Consider the following 24,756-nt stretch of genomic DNA (forward strand, 5'->3'; position numbering starts at 1 on the left):
GTACTTCAAACATTATCTTCACATGTTGATCCCCTTCAATCTAGAATAACCTGTTGGTGAATCCATCGTTCAAAAGCATGTGCAAAAATCTATATGCAACCCGCCCAACTTCCTTGCTACCTATTCTCCCCATCTTGCTCAATATGACCATTTTTAGCGCATGTAGGGTATCAACACGGTTAGTGCGCAACATTAAAATTGAATTAGACTTAAAAATCACTCTTTCATCACCGTTTCTTACTATCTCATGCTTTGAGATAAATTACAAGAAAAAAGAACTAATTATTCTCCATGAGAACAAAGTTGATGAAGGATAAACATAGATAAGAGAAAGAAAAGATTGAATTGTAAATTATGAGGGTATAGTTGAGGATGGGAGAATATATATAGAGTTTTTCTCCAATATATCTAGGGTGTAGAGATACCTGCACTATAATACACGTATCTTGAGTGCTGAGATACGCATTACACATTTGAGTGTATCTCGAAGACTGAACCTACGTTCGGTGTTTACATGTATCTCGGGTACTGAGATCGTATTCTTAATTTATGCGTATCTCGAATGCTCAGTACCTATTTTCCCACTTTACACATATCCTGGGTGCATTCAGAATACGTCATGCTATTGTTGTATGTGTCACAGAACATGGTCTCAAGACTTGATATATGATTATTTTTTAATTTTACCTTCAATATCAAGATATAGTACGTTGTGCATTTAGGTAATTACTTCATATTTTATATATTTCTGTAATTTCTACATTTATTTAATTTAAATAAAAAATCTCCTTAATATATTATATTAAAATTCATGATATTAACTCAAAAATAAACTTGTGGTTTTGAAATGTCATTGTTCCTCTGATATATATGTGTGAGAATATACAATATTAGAGTACATATTGTTTATAGACTAAGACACAATCTAATTATAATAATAAAATTAATTTAAAATATACCAAATACTAATTAATATATAATATATTCTAAGAGTTGGGAATCCTTGTTCTGATTACAAGTCAAACTAAAAGTGACTAGCAACATTAATACAACTTAAATTTTTGTATATTATATCTAGGATCGATACTCTAACACGCTGTATTTTAACTAAAAGAAATGTCGTACATTAGAGACAAGTATAGGAATCCCTAAATTTTCTTTGCTGTGATGAGAACGAACTTATTATAGGTAATTTGTTTCAAGTCCTAATCACATTGTTGCAAACAAGGCAAAGATGACTGAACAATCTTGCCATGACACTTCCCTCTTCAATGTCAAGCTCTCTTGTCCTCTTGTTCCACAAGTGAAGTGCATATGTTCTCCCACCATAGAGCAATTCTTCAACCTTATTTTCAACCCAAACCAATTCACTCCCATTCTCAGGCCTCTTGTAAAAATCAACAATCTTGTTCCAATCCACAGGGTAGAATGCCTTAGGTGGCAAAATTGTAAGGTTGTAATAATTACTACTACTATTGTTGTATCCTTGTGTCGCTTCAATTCTTTCAATAACTCTTGAAACCATGTAAGGACCATTATACCCCCATTTATTACCATCAAAAGTTGTTGCAAATTCCCTTAGGAATTCAAGCACAATAGGGTGGTTCATGTCAAATATCAAAACAGCATTGTTCAATCTTAACCATTTCTTGGTTTCTTGATCCACAGCTTGTGCTCCTATTGCATTCCTCAATAGGGACATATCCTTCACAAAGATCAAATCTGTGTCCACATAAGCACCACCATACTTATATAACATTGCTAGCCTCATCAAATTGGAGAGGTTCTGAGACAGTGGGATGTTTCCGGGGTCCTTGTTACCATTCTTGATCGCTTCTAGCCATGATTTGGCCGGTGTGTTCTTTACCAAGAATGGCAAATCGGGAGTAATTGCCTGTAGAGTAAAGTAGTAAACATTCATTTTAATCTCCAATATATTTAAATGTTGATAATTTTAGTGAAAAAAATTGGTATATATATATATATATATATATATATATGAAAATTATATTAATAAAATGAATACTATATTAAAATAATATTATATTAAAATTTATAAATTGAATATCCTATTAATTGATATAATTGAAAAATAACTATTAGTAACAAAATTGGATTTTTTTATTATTTTATTAATATATATTTTCATAAAAATAAGTAAATAAACATACAAATACATACAGAAATATAATAGTAACCGTTATTCAATTTTAACTATAATATTTTAAATAAGCTAATATATAAATATATTTATATTAAAAATATATATAGAAATATAATAGACATATTTCTTTAATGTTAACTATAATATTTTAAATTATATTACTCTAGAAAATAGAACATGGAACATACTGGCGTTTTATCTTTTCAGTATTTTCATTTTTTAAAGTTATGATGGAAAAAATCAAGAAGTTAACAAAAAAACATCAGTTTATGGTTTATTTTGTCTCACTTTTTCGAAAAAAAAAATTTAATAAAAATTAAAGTATAAAAAACTAATTTTTAATTAGTCAACATTAACCAATTTAAAAATTTTAAATTTATAATTAAAAATTGAAAATTAAAAATATATAATTTAAGGTCAATAATTTAAAATTATAAAATAATTTTAAAATAATTGACTAATGTTAGCTGGAAAAAAATTAATTCTCTGATATTATTTTTTTTTAACAAAAAACACTAAATTTAGAAAAAGAAAATACTGAAATGTTCAAAATTGTAGCCCATAAAAATGTTAAAAAAGATCTATGTACTTCATTTAAATTTTTTCCAAAGCGTTGCACCTCATGAAAGTAAAAGAGCATAATAGTAATGTTACATGATGACTAAATATTATTATTTTTTATTATTATTTAATTAATAATAATTTATATTTATATTTACAAAAATTTTCTGTATAAAAAAAATAGTATTTATGCTACTAGTCAAATAATAGACAAAAATAATAAAAATTATTAGCCCTCGAAAATTTCTCAAAGTAAAATTAAGATGTACTAGATTTTGTCAAACAATAATATATTTTTGGAGTATAAATAAACTTGTCAAGAATGTCAAATCTAGGCCAGTACCTCAACTTTGAGGCCAAGATCAATAAGTGGTTTGAGAATCCGGCTTCCAAGTTCGGAGTCCATGGATCTTGATAAGATCATGAGGCATGCTTGAGGGTGGACCTTGAGAAGTGTGTCCATTGTCATGAACTCCCTCTCGCCAAAGTTCTTCGCCGGCGACAGCCATATGGCAAAGAAGAAAGTTGAGCATCCTTGATCAAGGAATCTGAGGACCCTATAATTAAAGAAAGATTCTGATAAGTTGGTTGATTTAAGTATCTCAAGTTTTGGTATCTGTGTCTTGAACCATGCCATTCTTTCTGCCTTTTTCATATCCGGTGGTGGAACTAAGGGATCTTCATTCTCTTCATCAATATTATTATTATTATTTATCCCTTCTTGTGTAGTAGTATTATTTTCCTGCATGTAAGAAAGTTCATCATCACCTAATTCTTTAGGAGATTGATTTTGCTCAACAGCATTTTGAAGGGTTGAAGAACCAAATGATGTGAGTGCTGAAGAACTAGATTTGTTGTTTTGAACAATGATGAAGAACAATGCAACAAATATTAGGGCATAGATGAAAATGGATGATTTAGTTGTGCCACCTTTTAATGAGATTTCATAGATATTCTGATGAGAGATTTTCTCATCAATAGCCATGATAAGAGATACTCTTATATGGTCCTACTTTTTGTGTGGTAGTTGTGTGAAAAACCTTAGGCAAAAATTTTGAAATTAGGTTATGATAAGTTATAGGGCATGCATCACCTACAAAAATTTATACATTGGCGTTGCTTAGGTTGGTGGACATTAGAATATGATAAGGAAATGATCATACGATGTGTGGCAAAACCTTGACTTATTCTTTTTGTTAAATTCTGTTTAGAGCTTTACTTTTAAAAAAGTTGTCAATTTATCACTTAATGTAAAGTCCTTGCATTATTACGTACTGTTTAATATGATCAACACAGAAATAATGGGTGTATATCACATCAGATTCATAATATGAGCACTGAAGTTTTTGTCATGATCACATCCATCTCCATGTGTGTGAAAAACGCTAATTCATCTTTCCTTTCATCCTCTTTAAACCTGCATTTAATTATTATTATTTTTCTGACAATAATAGAATATTGTATTTCTCATAAAAAAAAGAATATTGTATTATTTATAAGTAATTACTCGTGATTTCATGTATTACAATTTACAACAATGTATATTATTATTATTAATAGTCATTAATAAATTTGTAATGCTACGTTCGTATCTAAGAGACTAACAAACATGATAGATGTTAAAAATAAAATTATTTTTGTTTAGGGTAATTTGCATATATAAAATAAATGAAGTAAAAAATTGCACTAATATCCTAAATACAAATAGATTACATGCACAACTAGAAAATGGATTAATACAGACAAATTTACAGACGGATTTAGTCTTTATTACAGACGGATTTTTGGTTACCGACGAAATTACCGACGGATTTTGTCCCTCTGTAAAAGCCCCGTCGGAAATTATTTACCGACGGATTTTTTTCCGTCGGAAAATTACCGACGGATTTTTACGATTTACCGACGGATTTTCCCTCTGTAAATTCTCTCTCCATTTCTTGAAGGCGACAAACTTACAGACGGATTTTCCGTCTGTAATTACAGGCGGATTTTCAGACAGATTTTCTGTCTGTAATTAATGGCGGATTTTTAGACGGATTTTCCGTCTGTAATTACAGACGGATTTTTCGACGGATTTTCCGTCTGTAATTACAGACGGATTTTCAGACAGATTTTCCGTCTGTAATTTAAGCTTTGGAAAATCATGATTACAGACAGAAAATCCGTCTGTAAATCCGTCTGTAAGGTAAAATAGAATTTTTTTTTTTTACTTTTTTCTAATTACAAAATAAACTTATTTTCATACAAAATAAATATAAATTTATTACAAACTTTTATCTAATTTATATTTGAATATTTATAATATTTCAAAATATAAACAAATTCATCGTATTATCAAACTAAAAGAAAAGTATTATAAACAAGTAAGTCAATATAATTCAAAACATAAACAAAATGTATTGATCATCAACTATAATTCCTAGTATATTGTTCAACCATACTAAAACTATCAGCTATAGTCTTCAGCGTCATCTTCATCCTCATCATCATCATAGCCCTCATCCGAAGACATTGAGGGTGGCGGCGGTGGCGGTGGTAGTGGAACTGCACTAGAACTACTTGATGCTCTAACCTTCTCATAATAGCTAATATAAGCCTCATTCCATCTCTTCTGTTTCAGCTTTTCCTTCTTGGCCTTTCCAATTGCCCGTTCCAACTTTTCTAATTTCTTTTGAGTCTTTTCCAAAGGAGCCAAGCGTGTATCTAACAACTTACTAATACGCTCATCTGTTTGTTGAGTAACACGCTGAAAAAGCTCTTCATTGAGATTATGAATCTGTTCTCGCAAATCAGGAACAGAATTTTGATTTCTTGGTGCTCTTCCAGATACAGAATTGGCAGAAGTGGTTCCAGACTTGATAGAGCTAGAAAAGAATGACCCTTTTCCGTAAACTCGATTCTTCTTTTGCCCACCACACACTTCCTCCCAAATCAAATCTTCATCAATTGGTTGTAGCTCCATTCCCTGTGCTTGAGCCTCGGCACGTTGAGCCTGAACTTCTGCCAACTTTTTTATAAACTTCTCCTGTTGCACAATGATTATATCAATTATATTATTATTATTAAGACAACTAGCCATGCATATTACTTAATAGAAAACTTTTAGATTTTGCACAAAACTTTTCTAATCAAATTTTATATAAATTCAAACAATAGAAAACTCCAATAATAGTCACAAGCAAAAATGAGGCTGGATTTTCACAAGAAATCTTCACAAACATCCATGATCTTATATAACAAACAGCAAGAACAGTTTAATAGTCCCAAGAATATTGAGCTAAGTATTAGGATCAGTATTCTTTATGATATGCTAAAAGCAAAAACAAGATTAATACTATATGATGAAGGAGATTCTAATAATAGGAAGGGGAGACATGAACACTACATGTTATTCATGGACACACTTAAAAATTACTCTACTGCTACTAATCTGCTCATCAGTATGTTTTCTTATTCTCAACAAACTTATCTGTCACATATTAAACCATTCTTCATATCACAAAATGTGGATCTTAACTTTGCAAAGATGAGTAATTTAATCCATGTTGCACAGTTCCAACCTCATGATTTTGAGACAATCTTTGAAGAAGCATGGATTATATTATATACACATTAGGTGATGAGTAATGGGGACATGCCAGATAATAAACTTCAGAGTTTCAAAAACCATTTCACTTTGAATAATTTGATGCAAAAGTTTCACATGTTAGGCAGAGATGGGACAAGCTTACCATATTCCAAGAGAATAATGCATGCTTCACATGCTTTCTACACAAGATTAAGATTGGTGAACTGTATTATCTCTTAAGTTGGTCTATGGAATCAAATTGTAAATAATTGAATAGACCCTATATAAGGAGATGCGTCAAAGGGCTTAGACTACAGAAACTTGGAAGAAAAGAAACCAACTATAAAATCACAAAGCACAAAGCTGAATAATAATAATAATAATAATAATAATAATAATAATAATAATAATAATAATAATAATAATAATAATAATAATGTTGAACATAGTTAGGACCACTAAATACAGTAATGTTAATGCCAGACAGCTAGAAATTAGTTAATAATTTTGACATAGGATGAGTATTTGTGCTATATCTCACATGAGTGTCTTGAGAGCGCTTGTCCACCCATTTAGACTTGTCACTTTTAAGTGTGTGGGTTTCTTTGAAGACCTCCTCGTGGGTTGGTGTATGGCCCAACTGCTTCTTCTGTTCCACATAAAATACAAAATAAGAAAAATTTTACATAAATAGATGTCTATTAAATAAGATCTAAAGCCACTTAAATTATGTTACCATCCTCTCTATAGTTGAGCTCAATGGAATAGAACCACCGCAATGGACAGAACCACCTAAGAGTGATGCTCGATTCTCTCTTGCTTTTTTTCTTATATTTTTCTATTTCTCATCTGTTTCCCAATACCTTTCCAACACCTTTTTGTAAGCAGGAATTAGCCATTCGTGGGTTGTATCCACACCCTCACGGATATCTGACATCATTTGGCTAAATCGCTTACTTGTCCTATACTTGAAAGCCCTCCAGAAAAACTCATCATCATCATCATCAATAAGAAAGTGGCTCTGCACATACTCATCAAATTGCTACTTATAAGATTCAAATCACATGAACAATATTCAATCCAAAATAATTTTATTCAATCCAACACTTTTACCTTCCACTCCTTAAACCAAAGCTTCTTTGTCGGAAGAGGGACATCTCCAAACTTTTTGTACGGTTTATCATATCGTTTCTTGATGATCTCTGTAATCTTCTGAGAACCAGGAGGGAAAGGTAACCAACTGATAATTTCATAAAGAATTGACAAGTTAGAAAACTAAAAAAAATAGTTTTAAGTCATTAGCACTTTAATTTGAAATTAAAATATAGTAGTAAACACATTTAGATTAGGAGTAGTAAAAGAAGAAGAGTGAATAGTATCGCTTGCTGAAAAAGTAATAAGAGGAATAGGTAATGCAGTATGTAAAAATTGTGTAGAAGAGTAATAAGAGAAATAGGTAATGCAGTATGAGAAATCCACTAGACGCTACTATTTTAGTTATTGAGAGATCCAAATTTTACCTTGTTTTTCCATCAGGAACTAATCTTTCTTTTGTGACAATATTAGGAACCGATGCAGTCTCTGATGGAGGAGATGTACTAGAGCTTCCAGGTGTCTCTGAATCAACTAATAGACTGGAATTGCGAAGCAGAGGAGGAATCGAAATTGGAGGAGGGGGTGGAGGAGGGGGACCCATACATCCTGGAGTAGGCCAACTTGGTGGAGGAAGACCCGTGTAGCCTAGATTAGGTACCATCAAATACGGTTGCTGGCAAAGTGATCCTGACTGAAAATCTGGCACAACCGAAGTCCCAGAAGAGGTGGAGGTGGTTGAAATAGCAGCTACGGCAGTGGTGCGAGAACTTCTATGACTCTTGACACCTTTACCCTTGACCCGAGGAGCCATGATCTACATATATATTAAAAACAATAGTAATCAGAGATAAGAACATAATTGCAAATGCAAGTTATAGAGAATAGAATAGGGATGATTGCAAACTCAGAGATAAGAACATAATTGCAGAGCTATAGGTAGAATAGGTAGAGGGAGAATAAATATGACTTTCACAAGTTTATCTAAATGACAGTGAAATGTGTTTGGAATCCATCATCAAATACAGTAGACAAAACATATGGGCAAGAATAAAGTTCTTTCAAATAAGACGTAGAACAAAGCATCTAAACTTGAAATTCTGATGCAGGAAAAGTTCTAAAATTTGATCAATGATTTTCAATTCATAAAAAGATGGGAATAATGAACATACTTGGGAAATTATCCTTAACCAAAATATATGGAGCACTAAAATTATGTAAAATTACTCAGTAAGTCCTTGTAGTTTCACCAAAATTCAATTGTTAAACTATCTATTATCTCTAAGCTTTCACAAGTTTACACTTACTAACTCAAAATACAAGCTAATGCTCACACAGTCTTTTATAATAAATTTGTACTAGTTTAACTAAGATCTAAAAAGATCAGTGATCCTATCAAAGAAACGCATTGCAAACACCATAAACATGTTATACATGGGGAAACCAATTGATGAAATTAATACACAGAAAATGCCAATATAGAGAGGAAAAGAAAATATACATGCTTGCAGGGAGAAAATGCAAAATCCACAGCTGAGCAAGCATGAAATAAATAAATAAATCCACATCTAAGCCAGATAAAATAATCCACCAACAAAATAGAGGCAGCTCCATATTTGATTTATTATGCAAAATATCACACACTAAAAGTTAAACAGCCAATAGACACACTCAAAGTTAATAATTATACTCTTAAAGCACTAACAGGTTTGTCTAATCAAGAATCTTAAAGCTAATAATTATACTCTTAAAGCTAATAATTTGTGCATTGATGAGTCCAGAAAACGAGTCCAGAGTGCTTAATAAACTATTCTGATCTAAATTTCAAACCAAACTGTAAGAAAGAGATTAAAAACAACAGGAAAGAATATGAAGCTTCCTAAATTTCAGAAAAGGGACAAGAAAAAAATTCCAGTGGTAAAGATCTTAAAATATGGTGCTTTAAACATACAAATTAAGAAGAATATATGTAAAGAACAATATAAGCTAAAACAATACAAGCTAAAAATGATTACCCTATTAAAAATCAATATCATCATTAAAGTCTGCAACATCATCATCATCATTTTTATTAGCCCCAGAACTAGAGCCAATGGACAATTCAACAATGCGGTCCTCTCCAAATGGAGATTTAAGACTGATAGGAGGCTCGGTGTCAGAAATCCTAGAAGGATTACTCTCATCCGCTTGATAAGCTACATCATTCTCTTCCTCATCCTCCTCTACATGTACATGATTGATTTCAATTCGACCTCTTGGTTTAGTGTTTACAACAACACGCCACATAGACTTGCAATTTCCAGGATAAGGTAAGAAGTAAACTTGTTTAGCTTTTTGGGCGACAATGAAAGGATCATAGTGGCGATATCTTTTACTATGGTTGACTTCAGTTATTTTGTAGTCATTATGAATACGTGTTCCATTTGGATGACTTGGATCATACCATTGACATTTGAACAAAACAACTCGATTAGAGTCACTACCAGTGTATTCAAGCTCGAGTATATCTTCTAATACTCCAAACCAATCACTTTCCCCGTTGCCTATATCACCTTTAACAAACACACCAGTGTTATCGGTTTTTTTTCCTTTTGACCTTGCAAGGGTATGAAATGTATATCCATTTACTTTATAAATTGGATAACTTGTTGCTTTGTTTGAAGGACCCCAAGAAAGTGATTGCAAACCCGGATCAACAATTTCATTGCATTGATTTTGAACCTAGTTAGAAACATGCAACAAATTATTTAATAGAAGTGATATGTGATGTAAATCTTTAGTTAGAAACTTTTAAAATAAATGATACAAATTTATGCACTTACATATGATGCAAACCAAGGGGAAATCGGTCATCGCTTTCTCCAAGACAAGTTTCTTGATGCTCGTATATGTGTGGAGGTTGACCTGAGCAGGAAGCTAAGGTCGAGAGTTGTTCTCAGAAGGAGAGCATTTCGGGTGGAGTATGAAGGACTGGGTCTCATTTGTTTCAAATGTGGGACATAAAACAGACGTCTGTCCCGTTAATGTAACGCAGACGGGCACCACCGCCACAAGATAAACCACCGTGAATTCATCCTGCTGCAAAGAACGGAAGGCAAATGGAAGTACCGATGGGGGAAGAGTTCGGTCCTTGGATAGTGGTCCGTAGAAATCCTAGACAACGAGCATCGAGAACCGAACCAGGGTCAACTCCAACGGCAAAGAAGCAAGGTGCGGAGAAGCTATAAAGAAAGCCTATTAGGTGTACTTTCCAAAACCTTGATGAAAGTAGGACTAGAGTTTATAAGCTATGGGATTCATTAGTAGAGCTAGTGTAATTAACTGTTTAATAAAAGATCTGGGCACTTACATATAGAAAGGGCTAACTTTGCTTTCATTGAGTAGAATATGCAAATGAGCTGCGGCCTTGTCTCGTTCATCTAACCAATGATCTTTAGCTTTTCCAACCTTGTGACCAGGTCTATTAAATATTGATAAAGAGGCTTTAATTGTGTCTCCGCCATCATCATTTCTTCCCACACGGGTTCACCTCGATAAGATATGTGGTTCAAAGTAGAAAGAAACAAAACTTGAAGTCTCCTTTGCTAAGAAAGCCTCACAAATCGAACCTTCAACCCTTGCTCTATTTTTCACTGTTCGCTTGAAAGCTCCTATCACCCGTTCAAATGGATACATCCACCTATATTGGACAGGTCCACACACACACGTGCCTCATATGCTAGATGAATTGGCAAATGCTCCATCACATTAAAGAATTTGGGGGGAAATATCCTTTCTAATTTGCAAAGGATAATGGGAATATTCTGCTCCATAACCTCTAAATCATGAACCTTGAGAGTGGTTGAGCACAAGTCTTTGAAAAACTGGCTTAACTCGGTAAGAGGCTTCCATATATTTGTAGGTAGTTCTCTGAATGCAGTTGGAAGCAAGCACTGCATAAAAATGTGACAATCATGGCTCTTCATACCAATAAACCTCCCCTGGGAAAGACTTACACATCTAGCAAGGTTAGATGCATAACCATCTGGAAATCTAAGTTGTTGCACCCACCTATACACGTCTTGTTGTTGTTCAGAAGTTAAAGTATAAGCTGCCTTAGGTTTGGACCAACAATTATCACCGACATGCCGCAAATGTAAATCTGGACGCTTGCACAATTCAGGCAGGTCTAACCTAGCCTTTTCATTGTCTTTAGTTCTATCAGTGTCCATAACAGTATTCATTATGTTATCAAGCACATTCTTCTCTATATGCATTACATCAAGACAGTGACGAACCAGGTTATCCTTCCAATAAGGTAACTCCCAAAACACACTTTGCTTAGTCCAATTGTGAGTAATACCATACTCTCGCGATTTGATCCACTTTCCATTATCTGATATCTTCTCAAGTCCTTTAATCCTTTACCAAATCTCCAAACCACTTAATCTGGTAGGAGCCTCTTCACTTTCTATTTTATTCTTCTTGAAGTCATTCTTATTGCGCCTATAAGGGTGGTTTATCGGCAAAAACCTCCGATGACAATCAAACCATGATGCCTTGCCTCCATGTGATAGTGTAAAAGACTTGGTATCCTCCATGCAAATAGGACATGACAATCTTCCTTGTGTCATCCACCCAGACAACATCCCATAAGCCGGAAAATCATTGATAGTCCACATCAATGCTGCCTTTAAGACGAAATTCTTCTTTTCTACAATATCATATGTCAAAACACCAGGATTCCACAACTCATTTAATTCATCAATCAAGGGTCCCAAGAATACATCAATGTTGGCTTTAGGGTTATTAGGACCAGGTATTAAGCAAGTCAAGAACAAATAGGGATCTTTCATACACATTCCAGGAGGTAGATTGTATGGAATAACAATTACAGACCAACAAGAATAAGGCTTGCTAAATTGGATATTTGGGGTAAACCCATCAGAGCAAAGACCTAACCTAATATTTCTAGGCTCCAAAGCAAAATCAGAGTGGATACGGTCAAAGCTTTTCCATGCCTCCCCATGTGACGGATGGGTCATCACGCCATCATCACGTTGATTTTTTATATGCCACGTCATGTGCGGAGCTGAACTCATTGACGCGTAAAGCCTTCGAAGTCTAGGGATTAAGGGTAAGTAGTGCATCCGTTTGACAGGAACTCTCTTGGACTTACAACCACCATCGGAAATAGGCTTGAATCTAGGTGCTTCACAAAACTTGCAACTAGTTAGAGCAGCATCGTCTTTTCGATACAACATGCAATTGTTTGAGCAACAATCTATTTTGATTGCCTTCAATCCAAGCTTTTGCACTAACTTCTTAGCCTCATAGTAATCCCTAGGTATGGCACTACCCTCAGGAGCAATTTCCCTAATTAAGGTGGCCCACTGCTTAAATGACTCCTGTGATTGGTTTCCCTCGGCCTTAATGCATAGCATTCTAATAGCTATCGATAGTTGAGAGTGCACACAACCTTGCCACAAAGGTTTTTGAGCTGCCTCAAGAAGATCAAAAAAGTTTTTAGCCTCTACATGAGGATCTTCTGGACCAGCAGAATCGAAAACCATTTCATGATACCTTCTGAAGTTGTCTTCCCAGCTAATGTCATACATATCACATTCTTCCACATTTGCACCACTTCCTGAACCACCTTCCCCACAATTATTGAATCCCGTCTGATTAATCCCTATGTCGTCAATCTCTCCATGTTCTGTCCAAATCCAATAATTTGGCATAAACCCCTTTTCCCACAAATGCATCTTAATAATGTTCAGCTCTTTATAATTTGTGCATCTACACTTAACGCATGGGCATCTACACTTTCCTTCCGACTTCACAATATCTAACTTACTAATTGTTTCTATAAACTCCTCAACCTTGTCATAAAACTCAGGTTTAATACCCCCTCTTGTTGGATTCAACCTATCATACATTCACACTCGATGGTGCCAAGACATTTCTTACGAATTCGATATTTTTAGTACCTATAAATCATCCAACACAAGCAACATTTCATCTATCATACAACATCCTATCAATATTTAATCATATCAATATTTTTAATGCAATACAAGCAACAACACAACACAAGTACTATTTCATTTATCATACAATACCCTATAAATCAATGAAATTTATAACACAATAATTGCACTAACCTTAACTCCAAGCAAAAAGTTGAAGGGATTAGACCAAAAATCTCTGAGCAAACACAAATATGAGAACACAAAATGTTAGATGGACTTGATAACAGGGTAGCACCTGAAACAGGGTAGCGAATATACATTAATTTATGTAGTGAAGGAAGAAGAGATATATATGTAGGAAAGAGATATATATGTAGTGAAGGGAGAAGAGATTTAATTATATCTATGCAGAAAACTCATCTCACTTTGGGTGTTTGGCTTTGTGTTTCAATTGTATAAACTAAGTTCTGCCTATCAGCTGAGTAAATTTGAGGATATAATTTTTTAACATAAATATCAATAAGTTAATATATTTTCTACTATTTTAGTTTTGTTGACTGTTCCAACAAGATTGCAAATAAATTTTTTTCTTTTTTTATTTTACAGATAGTGGCTACAAAATTAGGTGGCTGCAAAATTAAAGAATAATACATAAAATAATAAATATTTGTATTTTTATGTAAAGTAGTAAATATATAATTTTTTATTTATTTAAAAAGAAGGCAACTATGACACCAACATAATTTTATATAAAATTAATAAATTAAAATAATAATGATGATATGATGAAACATGAAAGTAGAGAGTGAAGATGTGTTAAAAGCTTTTTCATGTGCTGAGGTCAGGGGCGGGTGTGGTCCTTAATTTTTGCTTCCTTTCCTTCTCCAATTTGCTATGTCAAAACCCTTTGCTTCTACAATTCATTGTTTCTTAATCACTAAATACAACCATTTATAAATAAAAACTACCATTAAGTAAAGCTAATTATACGTAAATCACACACTCAATAGCACTATTACATCATCTACATAGAAAAAGGGTTATGAAGATAGATCCAATGCAAGCAATGAAGCAACAAAACTTGAACATGTTCAGCCAATTAGAGCTTGATATCTTCATGGTAACTAACAATAAATGTATGCAGAAAAGTTATTAGTTCTGTTATAACTATCCTAACTTCTTATTTCTGTAACAAACTATACAAAGAAAATGGATTAAGCAAATAGAGAATTTTAAGACTTCCTTCAACAAGTAAGCAATCATATTGTTTATACATAAAAGAAAGCATCACAGTTCAATAAACATAAAAATTAGAACCTTGTTACAATTAAAATAAAGATAGCAATATCACCTTGGTCCAATCAATAAAATCTGGATGCTTCACATTCTGATTCTCACAAAGGAAGTCCAGTACAGGGCCAAGCTTTACAACCATAGTAGTTGACACATCTTTAAAAGAAGATAAGAATAAATGGTGTCAATTCAAAAACACAAGGAAAACAGAATTTTCTATGCATGTACCTTTAAAATCTTACCAAGATAAGGAGGAGTGATGGGTAGTACATAACATACTATCTTTGTGAAGAATGAGTGGACACTTACAGCCAAGGACCAGAGGGACAAAGACACAACATCACCAAATTATTTGGAAAGGATTCATCTGATTGAGGGAAATAGACACTTACAGCTGAGGAATCTTCCAAGTGAGGGAGAGCTAACAGTTTCAACAAGTGCAAAAGACAACTTCGAGAACCGGATGGTTGATCTTACAATCTATATAGTGGAATCTTCTACTAGTATTAATGGCTCAAAAGATGGATCGACAACATCAGAATCAACTTGTGACTATGTCAACCCTGCCAAAAATATATATATATAGGCACATCAGCGTTGAGAGACACAAAGCCATGGCTTATTCTTTGAATCCAAAGCAAGTTCAACCTATAGAGGCCCCAAATCACAGCATAAGTTCTAATCTAGCATAAACTTAAAAATTAGACAGCAGGTGCAAAGAGTGTTTCTCAAGCCATCACATGTCCACATTTGCTATTAATTATCTACAATTATTCCATTAAAAATTGAAACATCTAAAAGCTTAATTATTAAAAGGGTTATAATTATAAAATGTTCCAATTTGCTGACCTGATATATATTGTGTTAGTCTATTATGTGTTCTATTTCATCAATGAAAAGTTATCACAGTACATAGTGGAGCCATATCTATATCCTTACTTTGTAAGATAGTGATGATGAAATAAATATATGCTCAATAACTATATGACACACCCACATTAGTGGCATTACTACCCTGTATGCAAAATATGTGTAACATACATTACCCTTTTAAGATTTGGAAATTAAAGATATATAACACACCCGTTTAGCCTTAACAAGAATCCAAAGCCAATGTTCATCAAAAAACATGAAAAGAAAAGAATCCAAAGCCATATAATGAGAGCTAATGAATGATTAGAGGGGGGTGTGTTTATTAAAAAATAAATTAAGAAAATCACCTTTTTAATATTTGTAAAAATTTAATGAAATTACCAACTCTTAAAACAAAAACTAAATTATTTTTCAGTATTTTTGAAAAAATAGAATGATTTCTGATTAAATTAAAATTGATTTTCAACTTTTTTCTAAGAATTTTTCATCAGTATTTCATAATTATTACACTGCCAGTTCATCAACTCTAACTACTTGTTTCTCCAACTTAAACTACAAACTCTGACAAGCTTTATTTTTAATGTATGTTTCAAATTATTCAGTATCACTAGAAAGAGTTTTATCCAACTAATATCATTAACTAAAGTTTATCTGGACAATTCATAGAAATAAAAAATAAAAAGAGAAAATTAATAGTTAAAAGAAGCAGAGATGAATGAAAGAGTTTGAAGTACCTTCCAACATTTGTTCTTTGTAGTTGATTGTGTTGGATGAAAGAAGTGTTGTGAAGCTTTGAAAAAACTGAAGATTTAGTAGTAGTAGCAAATGAATAAGGTAAAGCCATGATTAGTTTATGCAGAGTTATCTTTATTTTCTTCTAAGAACAAAAGGAGTAATTGAAGGGCAGGACAATCTGTTTGGGAGCAAATTAGATATTTGTATGGTTCATATTTGAGAAAGCCACTCAAAAGATAACATAAAAGAATAAAATATTGAAAAATAATATTTTTAAAATAAAAATGATAATATTCATTCTTAACAAACGTAGATATACATGTATAATCCCCTGTTGTCACACTGGAAACTGCAGAAATTGATATTTGATGGATCCTCAAATTGAAATTTAAAAGACAAAAATCATGAAACCATATAAGCACACATAAACACACCTAAACATGAAGCAAATGAACAGCAAAACCCAGCTAGGCATTTTGTGATTCACTTAGTAATAAGCATACATATACTCCAAATCCAACACTTGAGAAATAGGAGCTGTTCACAATATTATGGTGAAATGGGCAGAGCTAATTGAAGAAAATGTGTGACACTTGAGATTAAATGAATGAAACAGAACATGGGTGGACTTATTAATAAAATTAACAGATCCTCCATTTCTCCATTGCCAATTATTTATTCTTTCACACTGTAAGTACTTCAAACCAGTATCAGTCACACTGTTGTAACTTGTAATGATAATTAATATCATGAACTTTTGATCAATTATTTAAATATTTTTCATTAAAGAGAATATGAAATCATTCAAGCCAAGCAAGCCTTTTCATTATAATGATAACATTTGAAAGCCGACTTGCATGCAACAGGAAACAACTTATTAAGAGCATGCTGAGGAAAAACCCAGAACATAGAGCATGCTGAGATTCATCCAATTGAGGGAAATGGACACTTACAGCCGAGGAATCTTCCAAGTGAGGGAGAGCTAACAGCTTCAACAAGTGCAGAAGACAACCTTGAGAACCGGATGGTTGATCTTACAACATCAGAATCAACAACCTCGAGAGAGTAACGAGCAAAAGAAGCGTCAGCTGAAGAAAAATACAAAATACAAACGAATAGAAAAGTTAGGGTTTGCAATCTACCAGCTGCGCGAAGGGAATCTGACAAAGAAAGCGCTGATCTGGAACAAAAAGAAGCTCGGAATCCGACGGCGACGGATCTTCTACGGTGGCGGTGAAGGCTGTGTCTGTGTAGCGGCTGCGGTGGCTGCGTCGCTGAGGGGCTGCGAGGCTGTGGGGGTTGCGGGGAGCTGCGAGGGCTGATGCGGGGGCTGCGTGGCTGCAGTGGCGGCAGAGACTGCGGTGGCTGTGGGCGGCGGGGTGCAGGGCGAAGTTGGCGAGTGAATGGTGTGAATGTGAGTAAATGGTGTGAATACGAGTGAATGGGTTAGTCTTCAACTAGGGTTTTCAATGTTTTCGATGGATTTCATTTAAATTACAGACGGATTTTCCGTCTGTAATAATTTAACAAAACGCGCATCTTGTCTACTTAATTACAGACGGAAAATCCGTCTGTAACCATTCCACGGAAAAAAAATTAATTTTTCCGACGAAATTATAGACGAATTCTTTTTTCCGTCTGTAATTTATGCTAATCTATTTTTTTTGTTTTCCGACAAAAAAATCCCTCTGAAATTCCGTCTGTATTTCAGTGGGATAAAATCCGTCGGAAATATCCGTCTGTAATAACTAATTTTCTAGTAGTGATGCTTGTTCGATTTATCGTTATGTAAATTGAATCAATTTAACTCAAATTACACTAAATAAACATAAATCGAATCAGCTTAATTTAATGTATTACTAGTACAATATATACATAATAAATTGAATCAAACTGATTCGATTTACTACTTGTATAAATTATTGGCATTTTTTATTTTTAAGTTCATTTAAAATATAAGTGTCAATAAAAAAAATTTACTGAGATTCAAATAAAATATCAAAAAAATCAAATGAACAAAAATAGAAATTTAAATGTTGTATTTTAGTTTAAATTCTAAAAGATTTATATTTTTACAAACTTATACATTTAAAGCGAAATAATAAATGATTTTTAAAAATTCATTAAAAACATCATTTGACTCGTTAACTTATAAAGAATTATTATCGAAACTTTTTTATGTTAAAAAAATTATTATAAAGTATAACCCTCTAAGATGGTATATGAATTTAAATTTAAATTTTTCAGAGTTAGAAGTAAGGTATAACGTCATTAAAGTGTTTGTTCTACACTTAATTTTACGAATTATTAAATAATAATTTAATTGATATAATATTTTAAATTTTTTCTCAAATTATATATATATATATATATATATATATATATATATATATATATATATATATATATATGCCTTCTGGGAGCACATGCCTCCTGTTGAGGAGGAGGTCCTGGTAAAGCGGATACAAGAGCTTCGGGACCACATTTGCGCTCTCGAAGAACGAAGGAGGGCGCTCATCCGAGAGCGCGAATTGCTCCTTATCAGGGCGGCTGAGTGCCGAGTCTTTCTCCGCCGCCAACTCGACGTCATTGCTAGTAGTAACGACTTGTCATGATCCATTGGTTCATATAAAATCCATGTCCTAGGTGTATCAAGATACCAAACCCGCCATAAAGAGAGTTCATAAGGATCTTGTATATATATATATATATAGTTGGTCTTTTTATGTTACATCACAATTTGTTACTTCTGACTATGAAAAAATCTAAGTTTTAACTCCTATGCCACTTTGGAGACACTACTACATAATTGACTTTTACTAATGTTTAAAAAATGTTACCAAATCATATTAAAATATTATCTATATATATTAGTAACATTTTAACAAATGTTAAATATACCCTATGTTACTAAAGAGTTTTACTAACATTTTTCTAAAAATTTAATAACATTTAGTAAAAATATTACAATAGATCTTCTATAGTAATATTATGAAAAATGTTACAATAGACCTTTCTTAGTAACACTTAAAGAAATGTTACAATAGATATATTTTGTAACACTTAGAAAACTGTTACCATAAATATTTTTGTAACACTTAAAAAATATTATAATAAATATTTTATGTAACACTTCAAAAAATATTACCATAAATATTTTTTGTAACACTTAAAAAATGTTACAAAAGATCTTTAGTAACATTTTTTTAGTTATATTATACTATTTAATATTTTATTTATACACAATATAAATATACTAAAATTAATTACTACAACATGAAATATTTCATTAAATTCACAAATTTATAAAATAAAATTTTTATAGTGTCTTTCATTAATCAATAATCATTGTACAAATTTGCTTTGTGATGCAAATAAAATGATAAAAGAAAAAAAATACTTGTAGCACTTAAACTTTATGAATATTCCATATAAAAAAGAAAAGGAAAAGTGATACAAATATTTTACCAATCACACAAGAGAACAAATATTCAATGTTGACCAATGGTTCTAAACTTCTTTCTAAACTTGAAGGAGCTTCAGCCAAAACACATGGTCCTTAATTTAACCATCACAAAATGTTGGTCTTTTCGCTCTGCGGTGTCCATCACTGCTCCTTTCTCCTATACTTGACTCCCACTATATAAGTAGCATATTCTCACCTGTTTAGGATCATAAACAGCACACTCATTGTATTCCAAAGAGCTATCTTTATGCTCTGATGCAACTATCCTTCCCGAAGGGACTTTGATGTCATCCTTCCAAACAAAATGCTCTGACTCGTCTGTTTTCTTCTTCCTCAGCCCCTTTACTCCAACCTTCTTTTCCTCCAAAGATGTCGTGTTCTATGCCATGCCATCACATTTCACAATATCAAAGAATACATAGAAGTAATTCTTATACTCTTAGGTGTGTTATCTCTGGCAGGGTTTTTAACTCAGTGATCTCATTACCCAAAGCAGCAATCGCTAAAACCAAGAACTCTTAAATGTGACATAAACATCAATTTGGTTATTAGTATGACTAAGCCAGTAGCACAAACAATAATCAATAAAAGAAATGCAATTGAGAAAGTCCCTTAAATGTGCCATACCCTAGGTGTTACAAGCGTTACATTAGCTTTTGCTATAAAGCAGTCTATTAAGTTGTAATTCATTATTGATGAATAGAATAAACGCCTCTTGTCATGGAAGCTGCCGTCATCTTAGATTACCTGAAAGGCAAATGGAAGCAACATTCATGGCGCATCCATTGACATTACCAAATAAACTTCATGACATACTCTATATTCACTGTATCTTGAATTCTGTAAAACTATTAGACTCTAAAATAATCTTGACCCTACACAAGAATCATTTGAACATACATATAATTTCTTCTCTTGTCCACTTGAAATTTTAAGGTTCACCAGCTGTACAATGTACTACTATAGAAAAACCACTATTAATAGCCATATGCAGAAGCGACCGTTTCATATGGTGTTATAAATTAAACAAACTATTTTTTCAGTGCAATAAATTAGTAATTCAGATGTCAAAAAATACACTTGTTATTTCCCATCTAAATCTAATTTATCAAGGGGGGAGATAACAGTATAAAAGGCTACATACTTATAGATACTACTTTTAGAACTAGAAGGTCAAAAATGTAGTCACATATGCTATCCAATTCTTTAAGACAACATTCACAAATCCAGGGCCAACTACAGAGCATGATTCTGCCATATCAGAAGGGGGAAGATTCTTCATTATGGCCTACATACAGTATCATTTGACACAAAAAAGTCAGAGTATTATTCATAAATCAATAATTCATATGAGAATTTAAAAGAAAATAAACACTGGTGAAGTAGGAAGAAGTAAAAGAAACTTCACATGTTATACCTGCCCAACAATAGTAGGATCCCTAAACTTTATCTGCTTTCCTTGTATCTTAGACCATAAACCCATTGCATTATTACTGCCAAGGAAAAAACATTATTAATAAAAGTTAGTGGTTTACAATGGTGATAAACAATGCTATTACAGCCTCAAGTATATGTTGACTGGCGGAAAAATGTTTCAACTTTCAACTCACCATTAGTAATCACCAAATCTTACACCAGATTTTGTAATGTAAGCATCAAATAATGGTGCTACATCTATCTCGCTAGGTACGGTTGCTCACAGAGATACCTCAAACAGCTGTACCAACTGCCTTTTAACATTACCCAAGTTTTCGGCACCCTGGATCGAAACAAACAACATTAGTCCTAAGATTAGCACCTTATTGCAAAAGCTTAGGATGCCTTATGGGAACTCAATGTACTTACAACTGCCATGGTTGACAATGTCTATGTCGTAGTTGCCATTATAGCAAATTTTTGGTATGCAATCTTCAGTAAAGTTGTCTACACAACAGCAACAAAACAGACTCATGTCATCGATGTAGGGTGTAATCAGGGGAGAGAAAAAAAAGGAAAGAGAATCAAATAAGCCTTTTAATAATCAATTTCTTAATTCATGACTAAAAATGTAACTTCTATGCCAATACTTACACTTATTACAGTCTAAAATACAAGAAAGATTCAAACCCAACAGAACTCAAGTCTAAAACTCATGTCCACAAACAGCTAAGTTGTATACAAAACTTGAGAGCAAAAGTCCAACAAGAGACCCTTCTAGCTCTTCAAAAAAATAAAAATAAATAAAAGATACATATTTTTAGCATGAGTAAGAAAGAAAAAGGGCAAATTATAAAGCTCATCATATTGTGACTATGCTGTGAAGTAAACTTATTTCTAGTGGAACAAAGTATAGAAATTGAAATGAATATTTGAAAGATAGAGAGAAAACTGACCAGAGGAAGACTGTTACTTCTTGTGTTGATGAGTAATGGGTTTTTATCAGGATTTTCCTTATAATCTGTGTAAATTCTCCTACAATTTGTTGAGATTCCGTTATTGAATTGCCATTTATAGCACCTCAAAAGCAAATCAGCAATGGAGGGAAACAAGAACGGGACACGGAGCCGCAACAAACACCGTTAAGCTTAAAAAGGATACAAATATGCCAATTAGAAATAAAGGATGTTACACAGTTCAATTAAAAGTCACAACAAATTTTAATAGGATAAAGATTGTATGTCTTCAACTCTATGCACTTACTTTTGTAATTGCACAATCACCAAAACTAAAAATGCAATTACCGACTTCTGCTTGAGCATAGTGGCACTTCACATTTACAATGGTCTTGTCTTCTTCATCTATGCTACAAATCAACAACATTAAAGAAATAAATATATAATCTAATCTAAGATATGAGCGTAAAAAGAGCAACATATGAGTTTGTGAATTAGTAGTTCAAACTTACTTTATTTTAAATTTTTGGCCTTTATTTTTGTCCTGTATGTTTGAGCAGAAAAAATTAGATAAAAAAAACTCATGAAAAGAATCTCAAAAACATTGGGTCATTAACCTTCAATTCGTAACGCCATCTCCATCTTTTCTGAGCTTCATCATCTGGTATTAGATTACCAACAAATGAAGGAATATTTTTTGAATGTGTTTGTTGGCGCAATTGTAAGAAGTATACTGAAATTTTGGTTTCAATTTCAGTATTTCAAAGTCTTTTGGTTCGGAGTTTTTGTACTATTGTACACAAAACCAAACTCATGATAAATTAGTTGTTTCTTTGCAGGTGCCAGTAGGGATGGCAACGGGTCCCCATGGGGGCGGGGACATGCCCCCCCGCCCCCGCGCCCGCCTCCATTATCTGTCCCCGTCCCCGCCCCGTCTCCGTGACGGGTAATGGGGGCCCCATATCCGCCGGGGACCCGGGTCTCCGCGGATATCCGCGGATTTTTATAAAAAATAATAAAAATTGAAAAAAATTAGAAAAAAATTTAAAAAATAGTGTATTGTATATAATTTAGTATTTTACTTACATCAATATCTACTTCAATATTATGAATTACATGTATAGCACTCAAATGCTTAACCAAAATTTCAAAATCAGTAAAATAATAAAAATTTCAGAATAATTATAACAAATGCTTATCCAAATCACAGTAATTATAATAGAAAAAGCAAACAAAGATAATGAAGATGATAACAAATGCTTAATTATAATCATATAAATTATACTTAACCTAACTCAATAATTATAACAAATACTTAACAAAATCATAGTACACACAAATGGGGTATTTTAGTCTTTTTACATAAACGGAGTTTAAACGGGTCTCCACGGGGCGGGGACCTCTATCCTTGCCCCCGCCCCGTTTAATATACGGGGCCCCGTCCCCGCGGGTACAAAATCGTCCCCATATCCGCCCCGTGACGGGTAAATCCCCGCGGATACCCGCCCCGCTGGGATTTTTGCCATCCCTAGGTGCCAGTTTGTATTAGTTCTATTGAAGAATTTGCTTGTTTTCTTGTTGAATAAGAAATAATTTTTTTCTTTCTGTTTTTTTGCATTTGTATGTCAGAATCTTGCCGCAAGAGAAGTACGAATGGTTCCTTGATCTTCAGCGAAATGGAACTGCGAAGAACTCTGGTTTCACTCTGCGGTACGACCTTATGGTCCTTTTCATAACTGGTCTTACCAATGTTGTGAAACTCTGTGAAGTGTGAACTGAAGTCGCTGCAGTGTGACATGATGAACTCTAAATAATTGTTGTTTACTGATTATTGAACTGGACTGATTCCATAGTTCCTGCTTACTGATTACTGATTACTGATTATTGAACTGATTCCATAGTTCCTGCTTTGTGTACTGAACTGGATTTTGTTGTTTGTTGCTTTGTGCATGTAATTATCCACATGAGAACATAACATTCAAGGTAGATGAGAGTAGCAGCAACCCTAATTACTTGGCATTTGTGATTTGGTACCAACATGGAATTAGAGACATAACTGCTGTCCAGCTTTGTGAGGTATACTATATATATACACATTCTCCTACTTCTAAATTATTCTGCTAAATCAAGCAATTATCATCAAGAGTAGTTGAAATTTGAGTCTTCAACATCTTACACTAATGCTACTATCCTATGTAATGAAATAGTGGTTATTGTTGTGACTCAAAAAATTATTTTTCATCATATATATTGCATTGGAATCACTAAATAGACTATTAAACTAAAGGCGTTAAACTGTTGACTAAAAGTGTTAGCTAATATGAATTAAAAGTGTTGACTCCACTCCTAGACTTTTTTCATTGTGGATGGTACTAGCAGCTAGTATTATTAATCATACATATAACTATTATGCAGACTGAGAATTTTGAGTGCAAGCTGCTAGATCGGAGCCATGGTGCAGTGTGGAGTAGCACCTGCGGCATTGATTGCATTGACAGTTGATTAGTTGATTAGTGTTCATGAGAGCATGCATGTTCAATAACCATTATAGAGTTTCCATATCACTTGCTTATTTGTTGTCTGCATATGTTGTAAACTTGTAATATGAAATGAAATTTTGACAAGAGACAACTTCTTTGGATGTTTGGTGCCATTGATTTATATGGCTCTGTTTGGTGATG

General features: G+C 33.2%; 3 protein-coding genes across 3 annotated transcripts; all 3 read right to left on the reverse strand.

Moving 5' to 3' along the window:
- Positions 1 to 956: 956 nt before the first annotated feature.
- On the reverse strand, positions 957 to 3,802 carry LOC112796992 (uncharacterized). The gene is made up of 2 exons (XM_025839704.2): positions 3,069 to 3,802; positions 957 to 1,894 (listed from the first exon to the last, which is right to left on the reverse strand). Exons 1-2 carry the CDS (start codon positions 3,708 to 3,710, stop codon positions 1,199 to 1,201), a joined length of 1,338 nt encoding a protein of 445 aa, XP_025695489.1. The 5' UTR covers positions 3,711 to 3,802; the 3' UTR covers positions 957 to 1,198.
- A 5,602-nt stretch (positions 3,803 to 9,404) lies between these two features.
- On the reverse strand, positions 9,405 to 11,641 carry LOC112795047 (uncharacterized). Its single transcript, XM_025837003.1, has 4 exons — positions 11,043 to 11,641; positions 10,752 to 10,845; positions 10,416 to 10,538; positions 9,405 to 10,106 (listed from the first exon to the last, which is right to left on the reverse strand). The coding sequence occupies exons 1-4, from the start codon at positions 11,639 to 11,641 to the stop codon at positions 9,405 to 9,407; spliced, it is 1,518 nt and encodes a 505-aa protein (XP_025692788.1).
- A 147-nt stretch (positions 11,642 to 11,788) lies between these two features.
- LOC112795048 (uncharacterized) lies at positions 11,789 to 13,129 on the reverse strand. Its single transcript, XM_025837004.1, has one exon. It carries the CDS (start codon positions 13,127 to 13,129, stop codon positions 11,789 to 11,791), a length of 1,341 nt encoding a protein of 446 aa, XP_025692789.1.
- Between the last annotated feature and the right edge of the window lie 11,627 nt (positions 13,130 to 24,756).

Source organism: Arachis hypogaea, chromosome 4 (assembly GCF_003086295.3).
Source record: "Arachis hypogaea cultivar Tifrunner chromosome 4, arahy.Tifrunner.gnm2.J5K5, whole genome shotgun sequence".
Taxonomy (NCBI): domain Eukaryota; kingdom Viridiplantae; phylum Streptophyta; class Magnoliopsida; order Fabales; family Fabaceae; genus Arachis; species Arachis hypogaea.